Below are 17728 nucleotides of genomic sequence, written 5' to 3'. Positions count from 1 at the left end.
TTTCGATTTAAGACTGGACTTTCCCTTTGGTGGCACTGTGTCGTTAGAGTTTAAAACCTCCAGCAGACATCGAGCTGCCCTCTATACAATTAGTCTTTCTTTAACCGTCGACGTCACTTGTGCTCATCCACACGCCAGGCGCGGCCCTCGCTGGGTGGTCCCCCTCCCACTATCATTATACATAGTGCTGGATGAGCTGATTCATGATGGGGACTTCTTACTAAATAAACAGAAAACCATTCAACAACTCCAGAGAAGCAGGTCACCATCCAGCAGCCCGGTGCTTCCAAACTTTCTATCCAAAGATGCAACCTCCAGGGATGGGAAAGTCACAGAAGAAGAAGAAGAAGAAGAGGAAGAAGAAGAAGAAGAGTTTAATACCTGGACAGACTGATAATGATTTGATTTCCTGATGCCAGCTCACTCTTGTGATTTGTTTTTAATGCACGACTAACTTTTGTTTTGTTTTATTTCATTGGGGTTCCATAGAAAGTTTTTCTTTTTTAAAGTATATATATATATATATATATATTTTTTTTTTTTTTTTTAAACTACATTGAGAGAACCAGCTATATCCATTGCCATTAAATTGATCTTGGCCTCAAAATAATTAAGTTGGACCAAGTTTGATACGTTAATTAAGCATCATATATAATTTTTAATGCCTTTTTTGAAATTTCTAGATGAAGCGTTAAAAAGCTCTGTGCAGAAACCTTGGCTGTCTGTATCATGAGTCAGCTAAATTGATTTGATTGACGTTCCACGATCCATTCAAAGTCACTTCAAATTAGATGTTTTTTTTTTTTTCTACAGGAAACTCAAGAACTGAAACACTTAAAAAAAAATTTTTAACACAGACAAAGTAAAAGAGTGAAGACTTTTCTATTTAAAAACAAGTGTTTTTGCTTCGTCTCTTTGTGTGGCGTCTCACAACATAAAGTGAGGGAACCATTATGTACGTGATTAAATGACTTATTCATTCATTTTAGAGTGACCCAGAATCTCTCGGGTGTTCCGATCCAGGGGCCTGGAAAACCTCCCCTGTCTGCCTGAGGCCAGGAGGGGCCCCAGTGTGGAGAGAGATCTTAGACTTCAGGCTGAGTGGAACCAGACTCGGAGTTTTGTTGGAAAGGAGTTGAAGTGGAGAAGGGGGAGTGAATAAAGAGTGGCAGGCCTTACACTTGGAGCCCCTCGACTGATGCCCGCAGATGGAAAGCATTAGACCTCCATTCCAGCACAAAGATGGATGGATTATTAGATAGAGAGGCTGAGTTTGAGTGGAGGGAGGGGCCTCAGAGGAGAGGGGGGGGGGGCAGGGGTAAGATTGGGAAAAGAGATTGAGGGAGGGGAAGGAGGAAGGGGGGGGGGGGGCTTCGTCCAAATGAGAAATTGAGTGTTTGAATGAGGACATAAACCATCTTAAATGTTTGACCCTCCTAAAGCAGATTTTATTCACCCAAAGGGGGTTGCCAGTGTCAGCGGTTTAGAAATAACCTCGCGTTCATCATCAATAGACAACTTGGGTGTCATTATTTCAACTGAGGTGCAGCGACATTTGAAAGACACTGCATGTTGCGAAACATGTACAAATATCCCTGTGATACTTCACTCAAAAGGGCAGTTAAAGTACTCACAAAGTGTTTCTAGCTCCTGCAGGTATCCACCCTGCCTCTTCAGCAACGTGCACAGAAATCCACAAACATTTGGATTTGAGCTCTTTGTCGCTCATTCAGTGGGGCCTCTGCTGTGGCGGATCGAGGCCGGTGCTCTGCCACGGTAAGACGGGTAACTGCTTGTGGGACACATCTGATTAAACACAGACGTTCAGAACAATTGTCAGGTACAAAGCAGCAAATAATCACGGTTTTGTTGCGGGTAACACACTGACTCTGGTAGGAGGGGCCTTGGTGACCCTGGTGACTGCGACCTGTTTTCGCTGCGATTAGAAAAATCTTTGTGATGTTGTTCATGAAACCGGCTGTGTGACACAACTCTGAGGAAGGATGCCGCCACGTTCCACGGTCAGTCTGACCTTTGGTGCGATCCTTAAAACCTGACCGCCTTTGACTCTTGCATTGGTTCTTGAGGATCGTCGCCGAGATGCTGGAGGATTAGAACAAGAAGACAATCGCATCATGAGAGCAAAACAACCACACCGGCCCTGAAATAAACACGTCACTTATTATTTAATCTCTGTTAGGGAAGGAGTGGCAGAGCTTGGTCTCCTAACTTATCAAAACCTTGAACTTGGCCTGAAGTTGCAAAGCGTATTTCTAAATTTTGTAAACCTTTGAGTCATTCAGCAGCCGACACGGTTCATAATCAGATAAACGCACTACCTTGTTTCTGTTTGCTATTTCATTTTCATGCCAAGATGATGCAGCAAGGGTTATCACGGTCTCAAATGCAGATTTTTTTTCAATGTCATGTGATTTTTAAACTTGTGAAGCATGAACAGAGAGAAGGAATGTGAATGTGTGTGCGTGTTGACGAGTGAACATTGGTGGCTGCGCTAGCATGTAACGTTCAGCAAAGCACCATCGTGTCTAAATGCAGGAGCGTGACAGTAAAATCCTCTAAAATAAGATAATTAGGAAACTCTGCGATCCTGATGTGAAAATATACTGAAAGTTACTGCCAGAGGTGCAAAGATCAGCCAGCTGCTCAGGCTAAAACCAGTATTAATCTTTTTTTATCTTTAAAGTACAAGTTGAAATAAAACAAGAGGAACTGTCGCAGAGATCACCTCGGCCTCATCTGAAACAAGCTTAAACCTGCTCACCCTTTTGTTGCTGAAAGAAAAAGAAACACAGATTTACGTTCGCGCTTGGAGAGGTGCTGAGTGGGCCCCCACGCCTCCACGCATGCGCTGCAGTCAGTTGTGCTCCTGTAGAGGAAAATGATTCAGAAATTAAATAATATTTGGGTTCATAACGATTGCAATCTCTAAAAGAATCATCTAGAATAAGTCTAGGAGAAGAAGAGTCCCTCCCTCCAACAGCAGCAGGACCCCCCCCCCCCCCCACACACACACACACACACTTGTGGCCCTAATGCGACAATGATTAGCACAGACCAGGCAGATGAACACCTAGCTGACTTGAATGCTGACCCCCCCCCCCCATGATAGTGCACTAGCCAGCGTTCAAAGGCTTCTCTCGACTTCCTCTCTCCAAGGTCAGTAAGTGGCGGTGTGGACAGTGGAGGTCAAGCACCTGTCAGCCCCTCAAAACAGCTCACGTTCCCCAACAATCAGAGACTTGTTGGAGGCTTCCAGCTCTGCCATGACAGAGTGAAGAGCACTGAAACTGTATCTGCCTCTCCCTCCTCCTCCTCCTCCTCCTCCATACCTCTGATCTCCTCTCTCCCTGGCTGGTATCGTCAAACCGTCAGTTGTCTTTTGTTGAGCCGAGTCGATCCCTTCATATAAATCAGCAAAGAGCAGCAGATTCTACTATTTGTGTGTGGCATTTTTACCTCCACTATGGGAGGTTATGGTTTCACTCTGTCTGTCAGCAGTTAGGCTCAAACTATGTGGCCGATCTTCATAAACTTGGTGAAAGGGCGGAGGCTGACGGAGCCAAGGAGTAACTAATCAAAATTTGGGTTTCGTCCATCGAACAAAGCCAAAAGCAGCATTTATTTACACTGGCCTTGCAGAGGTCTTTGCTTTTACAGAATGCTAGAATCATCTACTAATAATTTACATGTGTCTTGGAGAACAGGCTTCATAGTTTGATAATCAGTGTACAAAAATAGACACAGTGTCTATATACTTCCTATCAATCAGTTCCAAGTAAGTGCTAACATACTGTTAGTTATACAACACCAGATGCTAACTGGCCTGAAATGTGTCAGCAGCATGAAATCCAGTTTATTCTGAGAGTTTAAATAATAAATTATATAATGTCATTATGTATTATATTATATACTATTTTATGTTTATAGGGCGGCACGGTGGTGCAGTGGTTAGCACTGTCGCTTCACAGCGAGAAAGTTGCTGGTTCGAGCCTCAGCTCCAGCGTGGAGTCTTTCTGTGCCTGCTTGGGTTCTCTCTGGTACTCCGGCTCCCTCCCACTGTCCAAAGACATCAAGAGGGGACGAGGCTGATTGATACTCTAAATTGACCGTAGATGTGACTGTCAGTGTGAATGGTTGTCTGTCTCTATGTGTTGGCCCTGCGAGGGATTGGTGACCTGTCCAGGGTGAACCCCACCTCTCACCCAAAGGCTGCTGGGATAGGCTCCACCCCCGTGACCTCTGACAATTAGAAAATGGATGGATAATAAATAAATAAATATTTATACACTCCAGTTGTGTCTTAGGATTTCATTAAGTGTTTCTCACCTGACTAATTGATAATGACTGATGATTTCTACTTCCGCTCACGTTTTCTCTCCCCCTTGACACCAACGCTGTGGCGGTTCAAACGGAATCAGGCTTCTCATTCCACGGCAATCATCTTACACGCATCTATATTTTACACATTTTGTGAAATAACCATGACAGAGCTGAAAGCAGAAATACTGACTTCAATATTAGCGCCTGAAGCTTCTGAACGTTTCTTTTTCTGCTCTCTCGTTTGCGAACATCCCAGTGAGCTACGAAGAAGCCAGATTCCACAACTGGTAGCAATCAAGATGAGTCCCTCTCTGCATTGCACCACTCTCCTCTGACTCACTTCTGCTGCATGTCGTCTCCATAAAGACTTCATGGTAAAGCAGATACGCGTATCCCTCTGCTTCATGCTCCACTTTCGTAGTCCCTCTGGGCCACTTGATGGACTCCCAACTTTTATTGATCTCTTTCTCTATCTTTTTTTTTTTTTAAGAATTCCCCTCTTCAGCTTCTGCTTTACTTTCCAGACACACCACAGCCCATTACACCCTGAAATCAAGAGGATAAATGAGGCTCCAGCAGCAGAGGGTGGCCCCTGGGCAGAGGGAGTGGTCATCCTGGGTTACATGCAGGAAGTAGCTCCACTGGCTTTAAGCTAGATTTTAAGGATTTTACTTTGGGACGGAACACACCCAATCCCACAACTAGAGAGCACGTACCTCCGCCGGTGCCAGCTTGAGGCTGTTCCTTGGAGGGAGAGGCAGTGAGACCTAATATTTACATTTTCATGAAGGGGCAGACAAATGTTTGCACTGTGGCACAAATCTCACTTCCTGTGTCCACTAGTTGGTGCCAAACAACACACACGTACAGATCCTGTAAATCACAGCAAGAAAACTCACTAGCTACAAGCTCACTTCCTGTCACCACTAGGGGGCACTGTGATTTATATCCTGAAGGCTGGAACTCATCACATGTGTGAAGTCTGGAAAGGATCTGACCATGTGGAGTTCAGTCACAACACTTTCATATTTTTTGGCCAAATATCAAAATTGTTCCCTTTGCCACGGAACAGTTGAGCAAAGTCAAATTCTTCACAGTAACCCAGCCCAAAGTTCTACGGACACCGCTTAGCAAATCCGAGACGGATCAGTTCAGGAGCACATCATAAATCATAGATAATAAAACAATACATAATGAATGAATGATGTCAGCCTATAAGCTATAAATGCCTCTTTTTTCCCCCTTCTACCTCTCGGCTCTCCTCTCCCACACTTTGTTTGCAAAGCGATAATTTTAGCTCCCACCTTGAAACTACATCCAACAGATTCAGAATGGTGTTCATCCACAAAAGGTGCTTGCAGCGTACCGTCACAGCACGAGCTGCTCCAGAACAGCAGCAAAAAATGGTTTCTGTTCGAAATCACTTCTCACAACTTTGTTTTTATTCTTCATCTGAAAATACACATAAAATGGAAGCGTTGTGTTTTTAAAGGAAGGGTTCTGTTAGGAGGGAGCGTTGAAAAAAGAAAGCAGGAGCATCCCCCATCTAGATTGGTGCAATAGTTTGGACCTTTTTTTGTCATTTGGGTAAATTAGCTTTTAAGAGATCAAGGTAAGAGTTTATGATCCAGTTTGTCCACACACCAGGTCATAAACTCAGCGTTCCATCCTTCTTAATCACGTATCTGTTACTCAACTGTCCATTCCAAGCTGTTTCGTGAATTTGAGCGAGAAATTCTGAAACAGACTCAAGTGAACAGCCACAGAGGAAGGGTGAACCATGGAGACCACTATTTCCACTTGATCCCAACACAAATCAAACAGCTAAAGGGCGCCGCCAGCTGGCCAATGTCAGTTATGACACAATTAATTACATTTCACTGAATCAGTGAAAACGGTGTTTTGCTGATACCCAGTGGATTCACATGGGCAGCACAAGTCTGAAAAGAACCACTCCTATAAATAAATAGGCAACGTACACCAAACAACATCATTTAATAAATGATTTTGCAATACAAAACATCTGTGCAAAAATGTTCAGACATCATAAAAAAGAAAAGGCCTCTCTTGGTCAATTGGATATGCATGTAAACCTTATTAAAATCTACTTTTTGCGGCGTTTTTTTTTAAATTGATTGACAAAACAAAAAGGCACAAAAGGATTCTTTCTTTGTTTTCTTTTTTTTTTGTTTTTTTTTTGCCAAATACAAAAATACCTATATTTAATGAAAATTCACAGTCTTGTGTACAAGTGGTTTTTATGTTTTTTGCACTGCTATATTACACTGACATGCTGGAGGTCACGAGTACAAACTCAAGATGCCAAGGTAGCTCAATCTTCAGGAGGAGCAAAAGCACTGAGAGGAGAAAGAGAAGGTCATGAACACTCAAAAGGAAAACTGAACGTGATTCCTAGCATCTCGAACTAACGGGGAACGGACTTCCTCCAAAATAAGAAACGGGAGCTTTTATCTTCATATAGCTAACTTGGAGCGAATCATGTTGTAGTAACAGCAGGTAGTAGTTGCCATGACTCTGTAAGGTAGCTGTAGTCTTTTTTTCTTTAAAACAAACAAACAAACAAACAGATATCAGTCTAATTTCTTATTGCTCTGGAAACTTCTGGACACACGAAGCGGCTCTTTCTGTGCTTTATGCTCTACTCAGTGATACACTGAATGTGCTCGGTTCACAAACAGCTGATTGATTAGCGTGGTCGCCTAGAAACGAGTGCAACGTAGCGTACGGCGAGGAAGAAACCAATGATTGTCTACTTCACAGGAACTGAGGGAGGTTTTTAGATGGTTTGAGCGCCACGTGAAGCGTGCCTGACTGAAACATTTCTTCTCTCTACACAAGTTAAACATGATATTCATGGCAGTTTCATGCATCCACGCATATAAGCAAGGCAGCTAAAGGTAGCACTGTTTACGATGAGGCGCATCTGTTTAGAAGACTTTCACTCCTCCATATCTTCTGTTTTATACAATTCATACAGAAACAAAATGAGGACACATAAGGCTCTAATGTCTAGGTTCCTTCAAACACTGAAAAGAAAAAGAAAACACTCCTAAAATCCTATCAAATGATGCCATTAACATTAAAAATACATCAATCTTCTGACCATTTCAGCTTACGCTACTCAGAGAACTACTGACCTCAGGCTTTGTGTGGCCAATTAAGTGTTTACCCCGAGTCCACTTTAGCTGTGAAGGGAGCTACGTGATTTCAGGCAACCAGCTTTATGTTCCACTTGTTTTTGCTAAGTTAGATTCCATATCCGGAAAGAAGAAAAAAGGACGAAGAAGTTGAAAAGGGAGAGGCACAGAGGGTTGTTGCACCGTTGTACATGAGCCAGGAGGAGAGCCATGAAAGAAGTCTTTAATATCCAATAAGTCTGCTTCACCGAGTTCCAGCCTGGACATCTGGGATTTGATGAGGAAGGGTGTGTTCATGCAGACCAGACAAGTCATTGAAGCTGCACAATAAACATTCAGGTGTCATGTCTGACGGATTTTGATTGAAAATGATGACGCAAACTCAGTGCCTTGATGAACATTTGACTGCCTGCGGCTGTTAGCTGACAGACTATAAGGCATAAAACCAAATAAAAGTTCATCCTCAGGGTCCAAAAGGAAAAGTACGCCACCTCCAAGCCTTTTATACATCCCCGCTGCCTTATACCTTGGATGCTGTTGGGGTTTTTTTGCAGTTTGATGCCGGTCCTCTGAAAAGCCTCTGAAATTCAGTTTTACATGCAAAAGCATAGCACATTCTAATAAGCAAGTCACACCAACGCTGAAAGGCACCAAGAGATTGTGATACGAATGTTTCTCTGTCCAATTGCAATAAAAACCAGTTGCTTCTTTTCCACCTTGACAGTTTTTCCATAATAAAATGTTCTCTTGAATATATAACTTTGTAATTCATTCACGACTTATGTACCGTATTTACACAAAGGTTAAAATAATAACAACATTTTGGAGACCGTGATAGTAAAGTACACTTGCTTTAAACAATAAGGCAGCGTTGTGTATACTTGTGGAGCTGCTGCAGAGTTGTGCTGTGATTGTGTCTCCACATGACGGGTGAATGATTCTTTGACTGGGTCCCTGATGGAGAGGCAGAATTCCTCAAATTTGGGTCCCAAACAGGAAAAGTGTGTCCTTCTCTTCATCTACAGGTCTGCCGTGATGACAGAGTCGTTATACATCAGTACGTCAGAGTCAGCAGCGAGCAGCGCTGATGTTTGGTCTAGTTGTCCCACCCCCTTCTGCGATAGTTGTCCATAGATCTGAGCCGGGCCTCCGCCGCTCCCCGGCATGATGCAGTGGGAGAGCAGCGGTGTGTTGGCGTCATGGTTGGAGCCTGTGGTGGAGGGAACGCCGCTCACATGACCGGTGCTGGTGGAGCCACTGGCGCTGCTGGGTGAGCGGCTTTTAGGAGGGGGCAGGTGGTGCTGGATTACCCGGGTGGGTGGAGCGGGGGGAGGAAAATGCGCAGGAAAAGCTGCATATCCAGTTGGAATTGGGTAACCGTTAACTGGTATAAAGCGCTGGTGGGTTTGGGCAACAGCCATGGGGGTCCACGCAGGAATAGGAGCCATCTGGCCTGCTGAGGGCATCGCCTGGGCTGGGTAGAGGTACCCTGCAGCAGCGGCGTACCGAGGGTTGCTCAGGTTGCTCACGGGGCTGGCGCTCAGGGAGGTGGTCTGGGTGGTGGCGTTGCCTCCGCCACCAGAGGGCGTACTGGAGCTGGCATGAGATGACAGCCCCTCCCAGGCTCGTAGACGGGCGTGGATGTCCTTAAATCTCGGCCTGCGTGCCGGCCCCTCTTGCCAGCACTCAGTCATCATACCATAGAATCTGAGAGACATCAGAGTTAGACATTAAGTATTGTTATTATTACAACTTTTAAAGCCATAATCTTAAAAAAAAAGAAGTTAAAATTATCACTACAAATTTAAAATTCACTACAGTCCTTTATTTTATTCCACAAAGACATTAAAATGTAGTTTCTAACTGCATTTTGTTACAATGTATGACATCTGAGCAGCAGGAGAATGCGTTTTCTGCATGCAGGTGCGTGAAAAACTGTACTGCAGTTATTATTTTTATTTTTTATTATTACTATCTTTCTCTCTCTCTCTCTCCCTCCTTCTTTTTTACTTTCTATCCTTTGTAATTTTTTTTTCTCTTATCAATGTAAAGTGATGATGAGTTGACCTGCCAAGGGACTACAGATGAACATTAGCTTTAATTAGCTTGCTAACTCACATCAATCAACATTTTAGGTTTAAACCAAAAATGTCGATTGATGTGAAAATAAACATAAAATTAAAAAATTAAAATCTGCTAGCTAACATGAGTTAAACAAATGTTTAATAAAGTCTCTATAACTTAATGTCTGATGTAAATTGTCTTAACCCCATTTGCTCCAGTGACTTGGCAGTTTGTATTTAATAAATATTCATATCTCATAATGGAGTCGTGAATTTGTCACCCTCACATAAACGTACCTTGGGGGACAGTCCTCAGGACAAGGCAGCAGCTGCCTCTTTCTCACCATCTCCATCACTTCCTGGTTGGAGAAACCGTAATAGGGCTGCAGCCCATAGCTGAAGACCTCCCACAGCACCACTCCGAAGGACCAGATGTCTGAGTCTGTGGTGAACTTTCCATAGGCAATGGCCTCAGGGGGCATCCAGCGGATGGGCAGCAGGGTTTTGGGCTGAATGCAGTAGTAGTCTGACGAGTAGATCTCTCTGGAGAGGCCAAGGTCAGAAATCTTGACGTGGAGCTGTTCGCCTACAAGGACGTTCCTTGCTGCAAGATCCTTATGGATGTAGAAGTGACTGGCCAAGTATTCCATACCAGCAGCCACCTAAAGTAGCGAGCAACAGACAGAAAATGTAGTTTACAGATTAAATCCATTTCTACCTGTCAGAAAAGCATGAAAAGCAATGAAAGATGACTTAACCACATGGTGATCTATTGTTGACCAAGCAGCCTTTCCTCAAACATTTTACATATGATAACTCTATCCTGAATCACTCTTGTGCATATGTGATCATGAAGGTATTTTGTGGTGCCCTTGTCCTTTGCCCAGGCTCAGGACCACACCTGACCTGGTTCCTGCACAGCAACTAAAGCTTTTTCATTTTAATGACAGTAATATTGTGCAGATGTTTCTTATTTATCTTTTTTCCCCCCAAAATTCATATAGTAGATATTTCCATTTTGTATTTCAAGCTAAGCACTTTTGTCTCCATCTTCTGGCCGGGACGGTTATTACAAACGGCTGTCGCCGCGCTTACGTCACAGGTTCTGCTGCACTCCACTCAGTTGCTAATGTTGCTGCTGTTGGGAAAATCTAAAAGGGCTGCACAATAAGATTATCTATCCACATCAAAGTTAGCAGAGGGCTAACCAGAGCAGTAGTCTCAGGACATGCTCAGCATGAATCCTGCTGGCGGTGTGGGAACAGCACAACAGACACAAATGACATGTAATTTAAAACTTAACGATGGTTGCGTGAATTCATTTGGGGAAAGTGCTACTCTGTGGCTTTTCTTGACTACTTGACTTGCTGAACTTCATACTCTCGCTTTCTTGTCTTCATGGATGTTGCAAGCTCCAACGTTCCAAGACAAATTTCTTATTGGTAAAAAACTTAATCTGCTATTAAATGTCTCATACTGATTATGCAGTTATTCAGCATTTCCAGCCCGTTTTTGTGAGTGCATCCAAATCACAAGAAACTGGAATCCCACTTCCTTAAGCCCTAGTCTATTCAGAGTTGACGTAACCATACTGGGTACATCTGACACACAGAGCCACTGGGCTAACACCTCTCATGCACTATTTCACTCCAATTCTTGCCTGTATGGCCATGTGCAGGAAGTCGCCATGATCCAGGCTGGATTTCACTGTTCCGTCCTCATCACTGCTGCATCCGACGTCGGAGTGCGGCGAACGCATGATGAGGAACTCGTGAAGGTCGCCTTGAGGAAGGAACTCAAACAGCAAGCACACGGGCTGCTCCTGGGTCACCACGCCCAGCAGGCACACCACGTTGGGGTGCTGTAGCTCTGTTAGCACGGCAGCTTCCTGTATGGGGAACCAACAGGGACTGATAAATTTCTGAGTCAGGCTTCAAGTCTTAGAGGAATAGAGGATTTTCCCCACAAGAAACACGTGCCTTGTAGTTCATGAGGCGCTTTGACTATTTTGTCACTCTATCATTCCTCACAAAATTGACAGTTAAACACATGCATTTTAAAGCAGCTTACAGTTTAGGGTTAGAGCTTCGATGGGTTGTTATTTTCTTCTCCAGATAAATACTTTCCTGGTTTCCCCATCAATAATCTCTATGATGTCATTTTGATCATCGTATGTTTTTAACATTGTGAAACTTTTAAGGGGGTCAGTGGGGGGGTGGGGGGTGGGGTGGTAGTCCACTGTACCTGCTGGAAGTCCCCCCATTGCTGGGCAGAGGAGAGATCCTTCAGGGTCTTTATTGCTACAAGCTGTGCCTGGTCCATGCCAGGCAGGTACAGGTGACCCTTGTAGATCTTTCCTAAAGTGCACTCGCCGAGCTCCTCCATGAAACGCACAGCCGACAGAGGAAGCTCTTTGGCTTTGCTCTGCAGAGAGAGGAGAGAACAGAGGGAACGGGCAGAGGAGTGGGAGGGAGACAGAAAAAAACAGATCATTATTTTCTTACTGAAGCCCTGAACATTATCCTCGCCATTACCCATGTATGGAAAAGAGAAATGGTGTCATTACTGGCATTCCTACTTTAATGGAAGCAAACTGCCTAACAAAAGACCAAATATTTGTTTGACTTTGTGTGACTATGAGCATGAAAGACAAATTACAATTACGGCCCCGGAGAGGAGAATAATCATCCTCCATCACAGCCACATCAGCTCCTAATGACTCACGCTAAAGAGAGAAAATCTTGAAAGAACACCTTGGCAGTTGAGCGGCATCCTGGACAGGGATGGGCAACGTTCATTCAGATAAAGGGAGAGAACTGCTGAACATCAGTTTGGTGAGCTTGCAAATCGTCCTGTAACAAACTTTTGTTGCAGATTCTAAGATGGACGACCGCTTTGTAAAAATATTCTGCCTGGCAATTAAGTTGGAAAACAATGTCAGGCCTTTTTGTTCTTGCGATGACAAATTTGTGGCCTGCTTGGTGGAAAAAACATCTCCTGATGTTGTTTTCCTTGAACATGGCCACATTCTCTTGGCGTGTCGAACATACCGCCATTGAACCAACACGTGGGACTAAATATTTACACGTCCACTCTTGGTTAACAACACCACATTCAGAGTCAACGTTTCTTTTTTTGCAGGCGTTCATCTGAACTATGATTCTTTCATCATGGCAGCTAATGTTACAAGCCGTCAAAGCAAGAATCTCTTGAACATTTATAGTCATTTGCCCCGGAATCCATTAACATAACGTTGCCTTTTATAGATTTTCTCCTCTTTTTTTTGCCTTGGTGTGCTGAGGGAGAGGCTGAGCAAGCCAATGAGGAAGGCTACAGGAGAGGAGGAGTCCAATGGCCACCTCAAAAGCCCCTCTCACCCTCTCTTAAGATGAGCTGGTGAGAACAAGTACATTCGTTCAGAGACTCATCCCTGTGCAGCACTCCAGAACCGCTGCAATTAGATTTTAAATAAATGGACCAATAATCATTGCACATATACAGTATTTACTGACCAGTAACTGTGTGTACTGAATTGTTTCTACCTATTATCAATATACTTTTATCTTTTATTAATCATCATTACTTTTATTCTTTTGCTGCCTGCTGTTTTTATTCATTTTAGATCCTTTTTCTTCTGATACTTTTGTATTCTTGTTGTCCTAATCTTATCTTACGTGATTATTCATTATTGAAAGAGGGACAGTTTGTGTGTGTGTGTGTGTGTGTGAGAGACAGAGAGAGAGAGAGAGAGAGAGAGAGTAGCTAAAAGGTGAGGAGAGGTTGGCAGGGAATTGCAGATTCCAGGAACTAGGAGATGAATAATGAAATTCCTCTGTGAGCGGGACGGACACACAGCCTGTATGAGCTCTGGAGGGGGCCGAGTGTGTTTGTATGAGGGGAGTGCGGGGGCCCACTGATCTTATGAGAGAGACGCAGATGTTTTTAGTTATGGATTTGTTTCACCGCCCCCTCCCGAACCCTCAGATCCTCCTCACACCACCACAACTTGGGTACGTGAATGTTCATGTGTGTTTGAATGGACTGTCACAGGCGATGACCCCTGGGTGACCCCGCACCAAAGCCTGCTGAGCGCTTCTGCTGTCGCTTGTAAAGAAAGGAAGACACTTGCAAGGCGTTAAATAAACAACATAATTGGAGGTTTTAACATGAATCTAAAAAGGGAATATGTTTATAACTTTTTCTTCGAAAAAATGTTCTAAATTACAGTATTTATCAACCAGATATCTCCCGTTAGATAAACGTACTACACTTCCAAAAGTTAATCCTGCTTTTTGAAATCCTAAAACAGAAATGCGAAAACCATATGTAACACCCTGTTATCTGCACAGACCATTTAAAATGGACTGTATAATTCCACGACTGCGTGGCTCTCACTGTGAACAGCTTCCTTTGATCCCCCGTCAAGGCCATCTAAACACAGCGACTGTCTTTTTTAGGTTCGGTTCATTTGGAAAAAACAAAAATAAACCAGAGATATTAATGGTGTATGGCATTTGTGCGACATTGTGTGGTCGTCTCTTTTTGGTGGTAACTTTATACACATCACCTTGAGCATCAGCTGTAGTTTGCACAAGCCGGCAGGCACACAGCAAAGCTACCCCCCATTCACAACCACCACCAAAATTATGAGACACAAGATAAACACACATGATATGCAACCTTGAGAGAAATATGAGCCCAATGTGGGCGATGAATTGGCTGGCAGAGCAGAGGTGTGATGATCAGCGTCTATGAGGGAGGGATAGTGGAGGTGATGGAAGAGATGTAAAAGGGATAGAAGGACACACAGAGGAAGGTGGATAAATTGAAACGAGTGGGAGAGACCGGAAGAGTGCGAAGGAGAAATATGGGGTGGAGGAGAAAAAATCAGAGACAGTGAGAAAGAAATACATGGAGAGGAAAAAAGAGCTGCAGCTGAACATTCCTGGACCTGCCGATGAAAGAGATATGAAGCCGCTGAGACTGACAAACACACACACACACACACACGTACGCACGCACACACACACACGTACACACACTTCATTTTCTACTTACCTAACCTAACATTAACTTCAGTTTAAAACAAGTCTGCGCCCTTAAATTTAATGATATATGCCATGTAGATTTTTAGAATTGCCACAATGGGAGTGTAAAAACAGATTTATGTCTTGACAATATGAGGAATACACACACACACACACACACACACACACACACACACACACACACACACACACACACACAGAAACTTGACCATGCTGTGAGCAGCCGTGCTATGACTCCTCCTGCCGTCTGCTCTTTATGACTTCAAAGGACAAACACAGCAAAAAAGTCCATTCTCCTGTGGTGAATCTATCACCACAGGAGAATCCAAAATGATGTGTGAATTTATGTGTGTGTGTGTGTGTGTGTGTGTGTGTGTATTTAGCAGTGCTGGTGGTGATACAAGCAGGGGTGACATCATGATTGTGGACTGTAATGATGGTGGTCTCATGTGCTGTGATGTCGTGTCTGTGACTTTTTTTCCCCAAGTAACCTGAGAGCAGCAAACATGAACTCATACGGACCGACCGGGGAAATCATGGAGTTGTCAGTTAATTGCTCGGTACTTATTTTTAATTTCAACCTGAATAAAGTGACCCTGACGGCTCATTTATGCTCATCATTATGGACAGACGGAGCCTCCTCTCTGTACGTGTTGTCTGCTTGTGGATACGGACCTCTGTGTTGAGCGCTGAGCAGCGAGATTTTAAGAAAGAGATTTGGTATAAAATTACATTCATGATCTTCATCTGTAACGGTGACGGTATTCTTGTCAGGATCTCCTGCACTGTTGTCGTGTTGTCAGTTGCGTTTGACTTTGAACTGCCCTCTAGTGGATGTACGGTGTAACATCCACACCAATGTGTCAGATGCATGTACCGTGCATCCAACTGCTAGTGTCCAAGAGAAAAACCTCCATCAGTGGATCATGTGATCTGGATGTGCTGCTTTACCTTTGGCTTGTATGCAGTCGTGAGCATGGACATCTCAACGTTTTGTCCGCGGACTGGTTTGGGCTGGCGGGGTGCAGGAGGCCTTGCGGACTTCTGGTTGTTGCGGCACACACATATAAAGAAGAAGAGCAAAGCGATGGCTAATGGGATGGCCACACTGGGAACCAGGATGTACAGGATCTCCATGTTACTGCCACCAGACTTGTCCTTATGGTCTACAGGGGAAATAGAGGTAGAGGTCATTCAACATTATTCTTTGCAGTAAGAGTTTCCAATGCAATAACAAATGTTTTGGACATTAAACGCATTTTCTGGCCATGTCAGAGAGACAACGAGTCACTGTAGTCTCTCACCACAGATGGGTATGTCGCAGAGCTCCATGCGGACCCCCTCATCCAGCGTGAAGCACCAGGGGGCCTCGTGTTTGTTCCCCGGGTTGCGGCAGTAGGAGTGTCCCCCGTTCAGCTCCGGGTAGCGGACAGCCAGGTAGGTGTGGCTGTGAGGATACTGGGAGTTCCACGGCTGACACTGACGCCCCGACTTGGTCACGCTGACGGTCCCGCGGTACTCCGCCCCGCTGCTGTTGTAACACTTGTGATCTGATGGAGAGCAGATAGAGGATGACCTTTAGGAGACAGCGGGTGGATGAATGACTTCTTTGTTGCTTTTATTTTTTTTTTTCTAACAGTTTGAGAACAAAATATGCCTTTTTTCAAAACTATAACATATTTTTCAATTTTAGTTGCTTATTGTTTCATTTAATGTTAACTCATCAAGTTAATTGATTTTTTTCAATGTTTTTTTAAAGTACAGAACACGACGATGGTGATAAGAGGCTCTGCTGTAACTTAGGCCATCATTACAGTTTCTGTTGTTTTGAGGGTCACAAAACCATGCAGAATGAGTCATGATCGGAATTTGATTCATTTGGTGAGATCACATTTGGGAACTCTTAAAAAAAGAGCAGCACAATTACGTTTTTGTTCATATTCATGTTAGCAGAGAGCTAACAGGAAGTAGCTGCTCAGACGGTGACAACTTGTGCATCACATAGTAGTTGTGTTATGGTTGTAGTTGTGTGTTCCTCTACTTGTATTTTCACGGGTTCAGTCGTCACATTTTCAGCGTGTTTTGACTCATCGGCAGGGAGAGGTTTCAAAAGCTTTCCTCTCTGAACCAGGACTGACGCTGAACCCTTGGTCCAGCCAGCAGGAGAGTGTCTTACTCTTGTTGATGGGCTCAGCCATGGGGATGCCTATCCTCAGACAGTTGGCGGCCTCTGGGCTGTCAGACGCCGCCAGGTCCTCACAGTTTGGCAGCTTCAGACTCTTCAGTATAATGGGGTTGGAGCGGGCGATGATGTACTCCGTCTTACACAAGTCGTTCTCCAGGATCTCACACTCGTCTTTACACAGGTCTCGAGGTTTGTCAGTTCCTGTGCTGCGATCGCAGGTCGGGAAGGCAAAGTGGCAGAGGGAGGGGATGGCGAACTGGGAGCAGCGATCCGACAAGTGGTTGGACGTCCCGATCATGGTGAAGGCAGCTGGGAACAGAAGGAGCAAAACCTGGTTTGATTTTTGTCGATCTAGAAGAACACAGTCTTTCATGTTCCATCTAGAAATCTACAGCCTCCTTTCATGAATCAAAGACGTTACAAGACAACAAATACACAATTATGTTTCTGACATATGGAGGATCAAATAGATAGACTGCTAATAAAAACCTGCTGTTTTAAACATATGATTCATAGTCGTACTCTCCAGTTATTGCAAACATATGGCTAATTATAGTTGTGATTATTGGTAAAGCGTCTCTCTCTTAGGGGGGTGGAGGAGAAGACAAGCAGTTTTACAAACCCAAAGCACATGTTACTTTAATAAAATGATATTCAAGATTACTGGAGTTGAAATTTAAGAGCGTGAATGGCTACTAAACGTGCACGTTCTGGTATCGCATGTATGATCCGCAGTCCTACTGTGCTCACGAGCCTGCGGCCTCATTAATCTCAATCATCCCTCGTCCTTAATGTCTGACATTATAGACAGAGTTCATGGCCCTTTTGTCTTAGAAGTGTGCAGCTGCACCGATGTAATCAATAACACTTTAAACTGACACATCAGCACATACGCACTCAAACATCAAAACAAAACAAACAAAAACACAGGAG

The 17728-nt window shown here is 44.0% G+C and overlaps 1 protein-coding gene across 2 annotated transcripts in view; it reads right to left on the bottom strand.

Annotated features, from left to right (window-relative positions):
- Positions 1-6325: 6325 nt before the first annotated feature.
- ror1 (receptor tyrosine kinase-like orphan receptor 1) overlaps positions 6326-17728 on the bottom strand; it is a 129789-nt gene continuing 118386 nt past the window's right edge. For both annotated transcript variants that reach the window (XM_086224648.1, XM_086224649.1), the window contains 7 exons: positions 16787-17104; positions 15915-16160; positions 15562-15776; positions 11807-11986; positions 11223-11450; positions 9860-10224; positions 6326-9206 (listed from right to left, as the gene is read on the bottom strand). In XM_086224648.1, the coding sequence (XP_086080774.1) occupies positions 8519-9206; positions 9860-10224; positions 11223-11450; positions 11807-11986; positions 15562-15776; positions 15915-16160; positions 16787-17104 (2240 nt within the window). In that variant the 3' untranslated portion in view covers positions 6326-8518. The remainder of the gene's footprint in view (positions 9207-9859; positions 10225-11222; positions 11451-11806; positions 11987-15561; positions 15777-15914; positions 16161-16786; positions 17105-17728) is intronic.

Source organism: Aulostomus chinensis, chromosome 14, assembly GCF_037954235.1.
Source record: "Aulostomus chinensis isolate RoL2024-O1b breed Wild chromosome 14, RoL_Achi_v1.0, whole genome shotgun sequence".
Classification (NCBI taxonomy): Eukaryota; Metazoa; Chordata; class Actinopteri; order Syngnathiformes; family Aulostomidae; genus Aulostomus; species Aulostomus chinensis.
The sequence above is the reverse complement of the archived record's forward strand: the minus strand, read 5'-3'. Positions and strand labels throughout refer to the sequence as shown.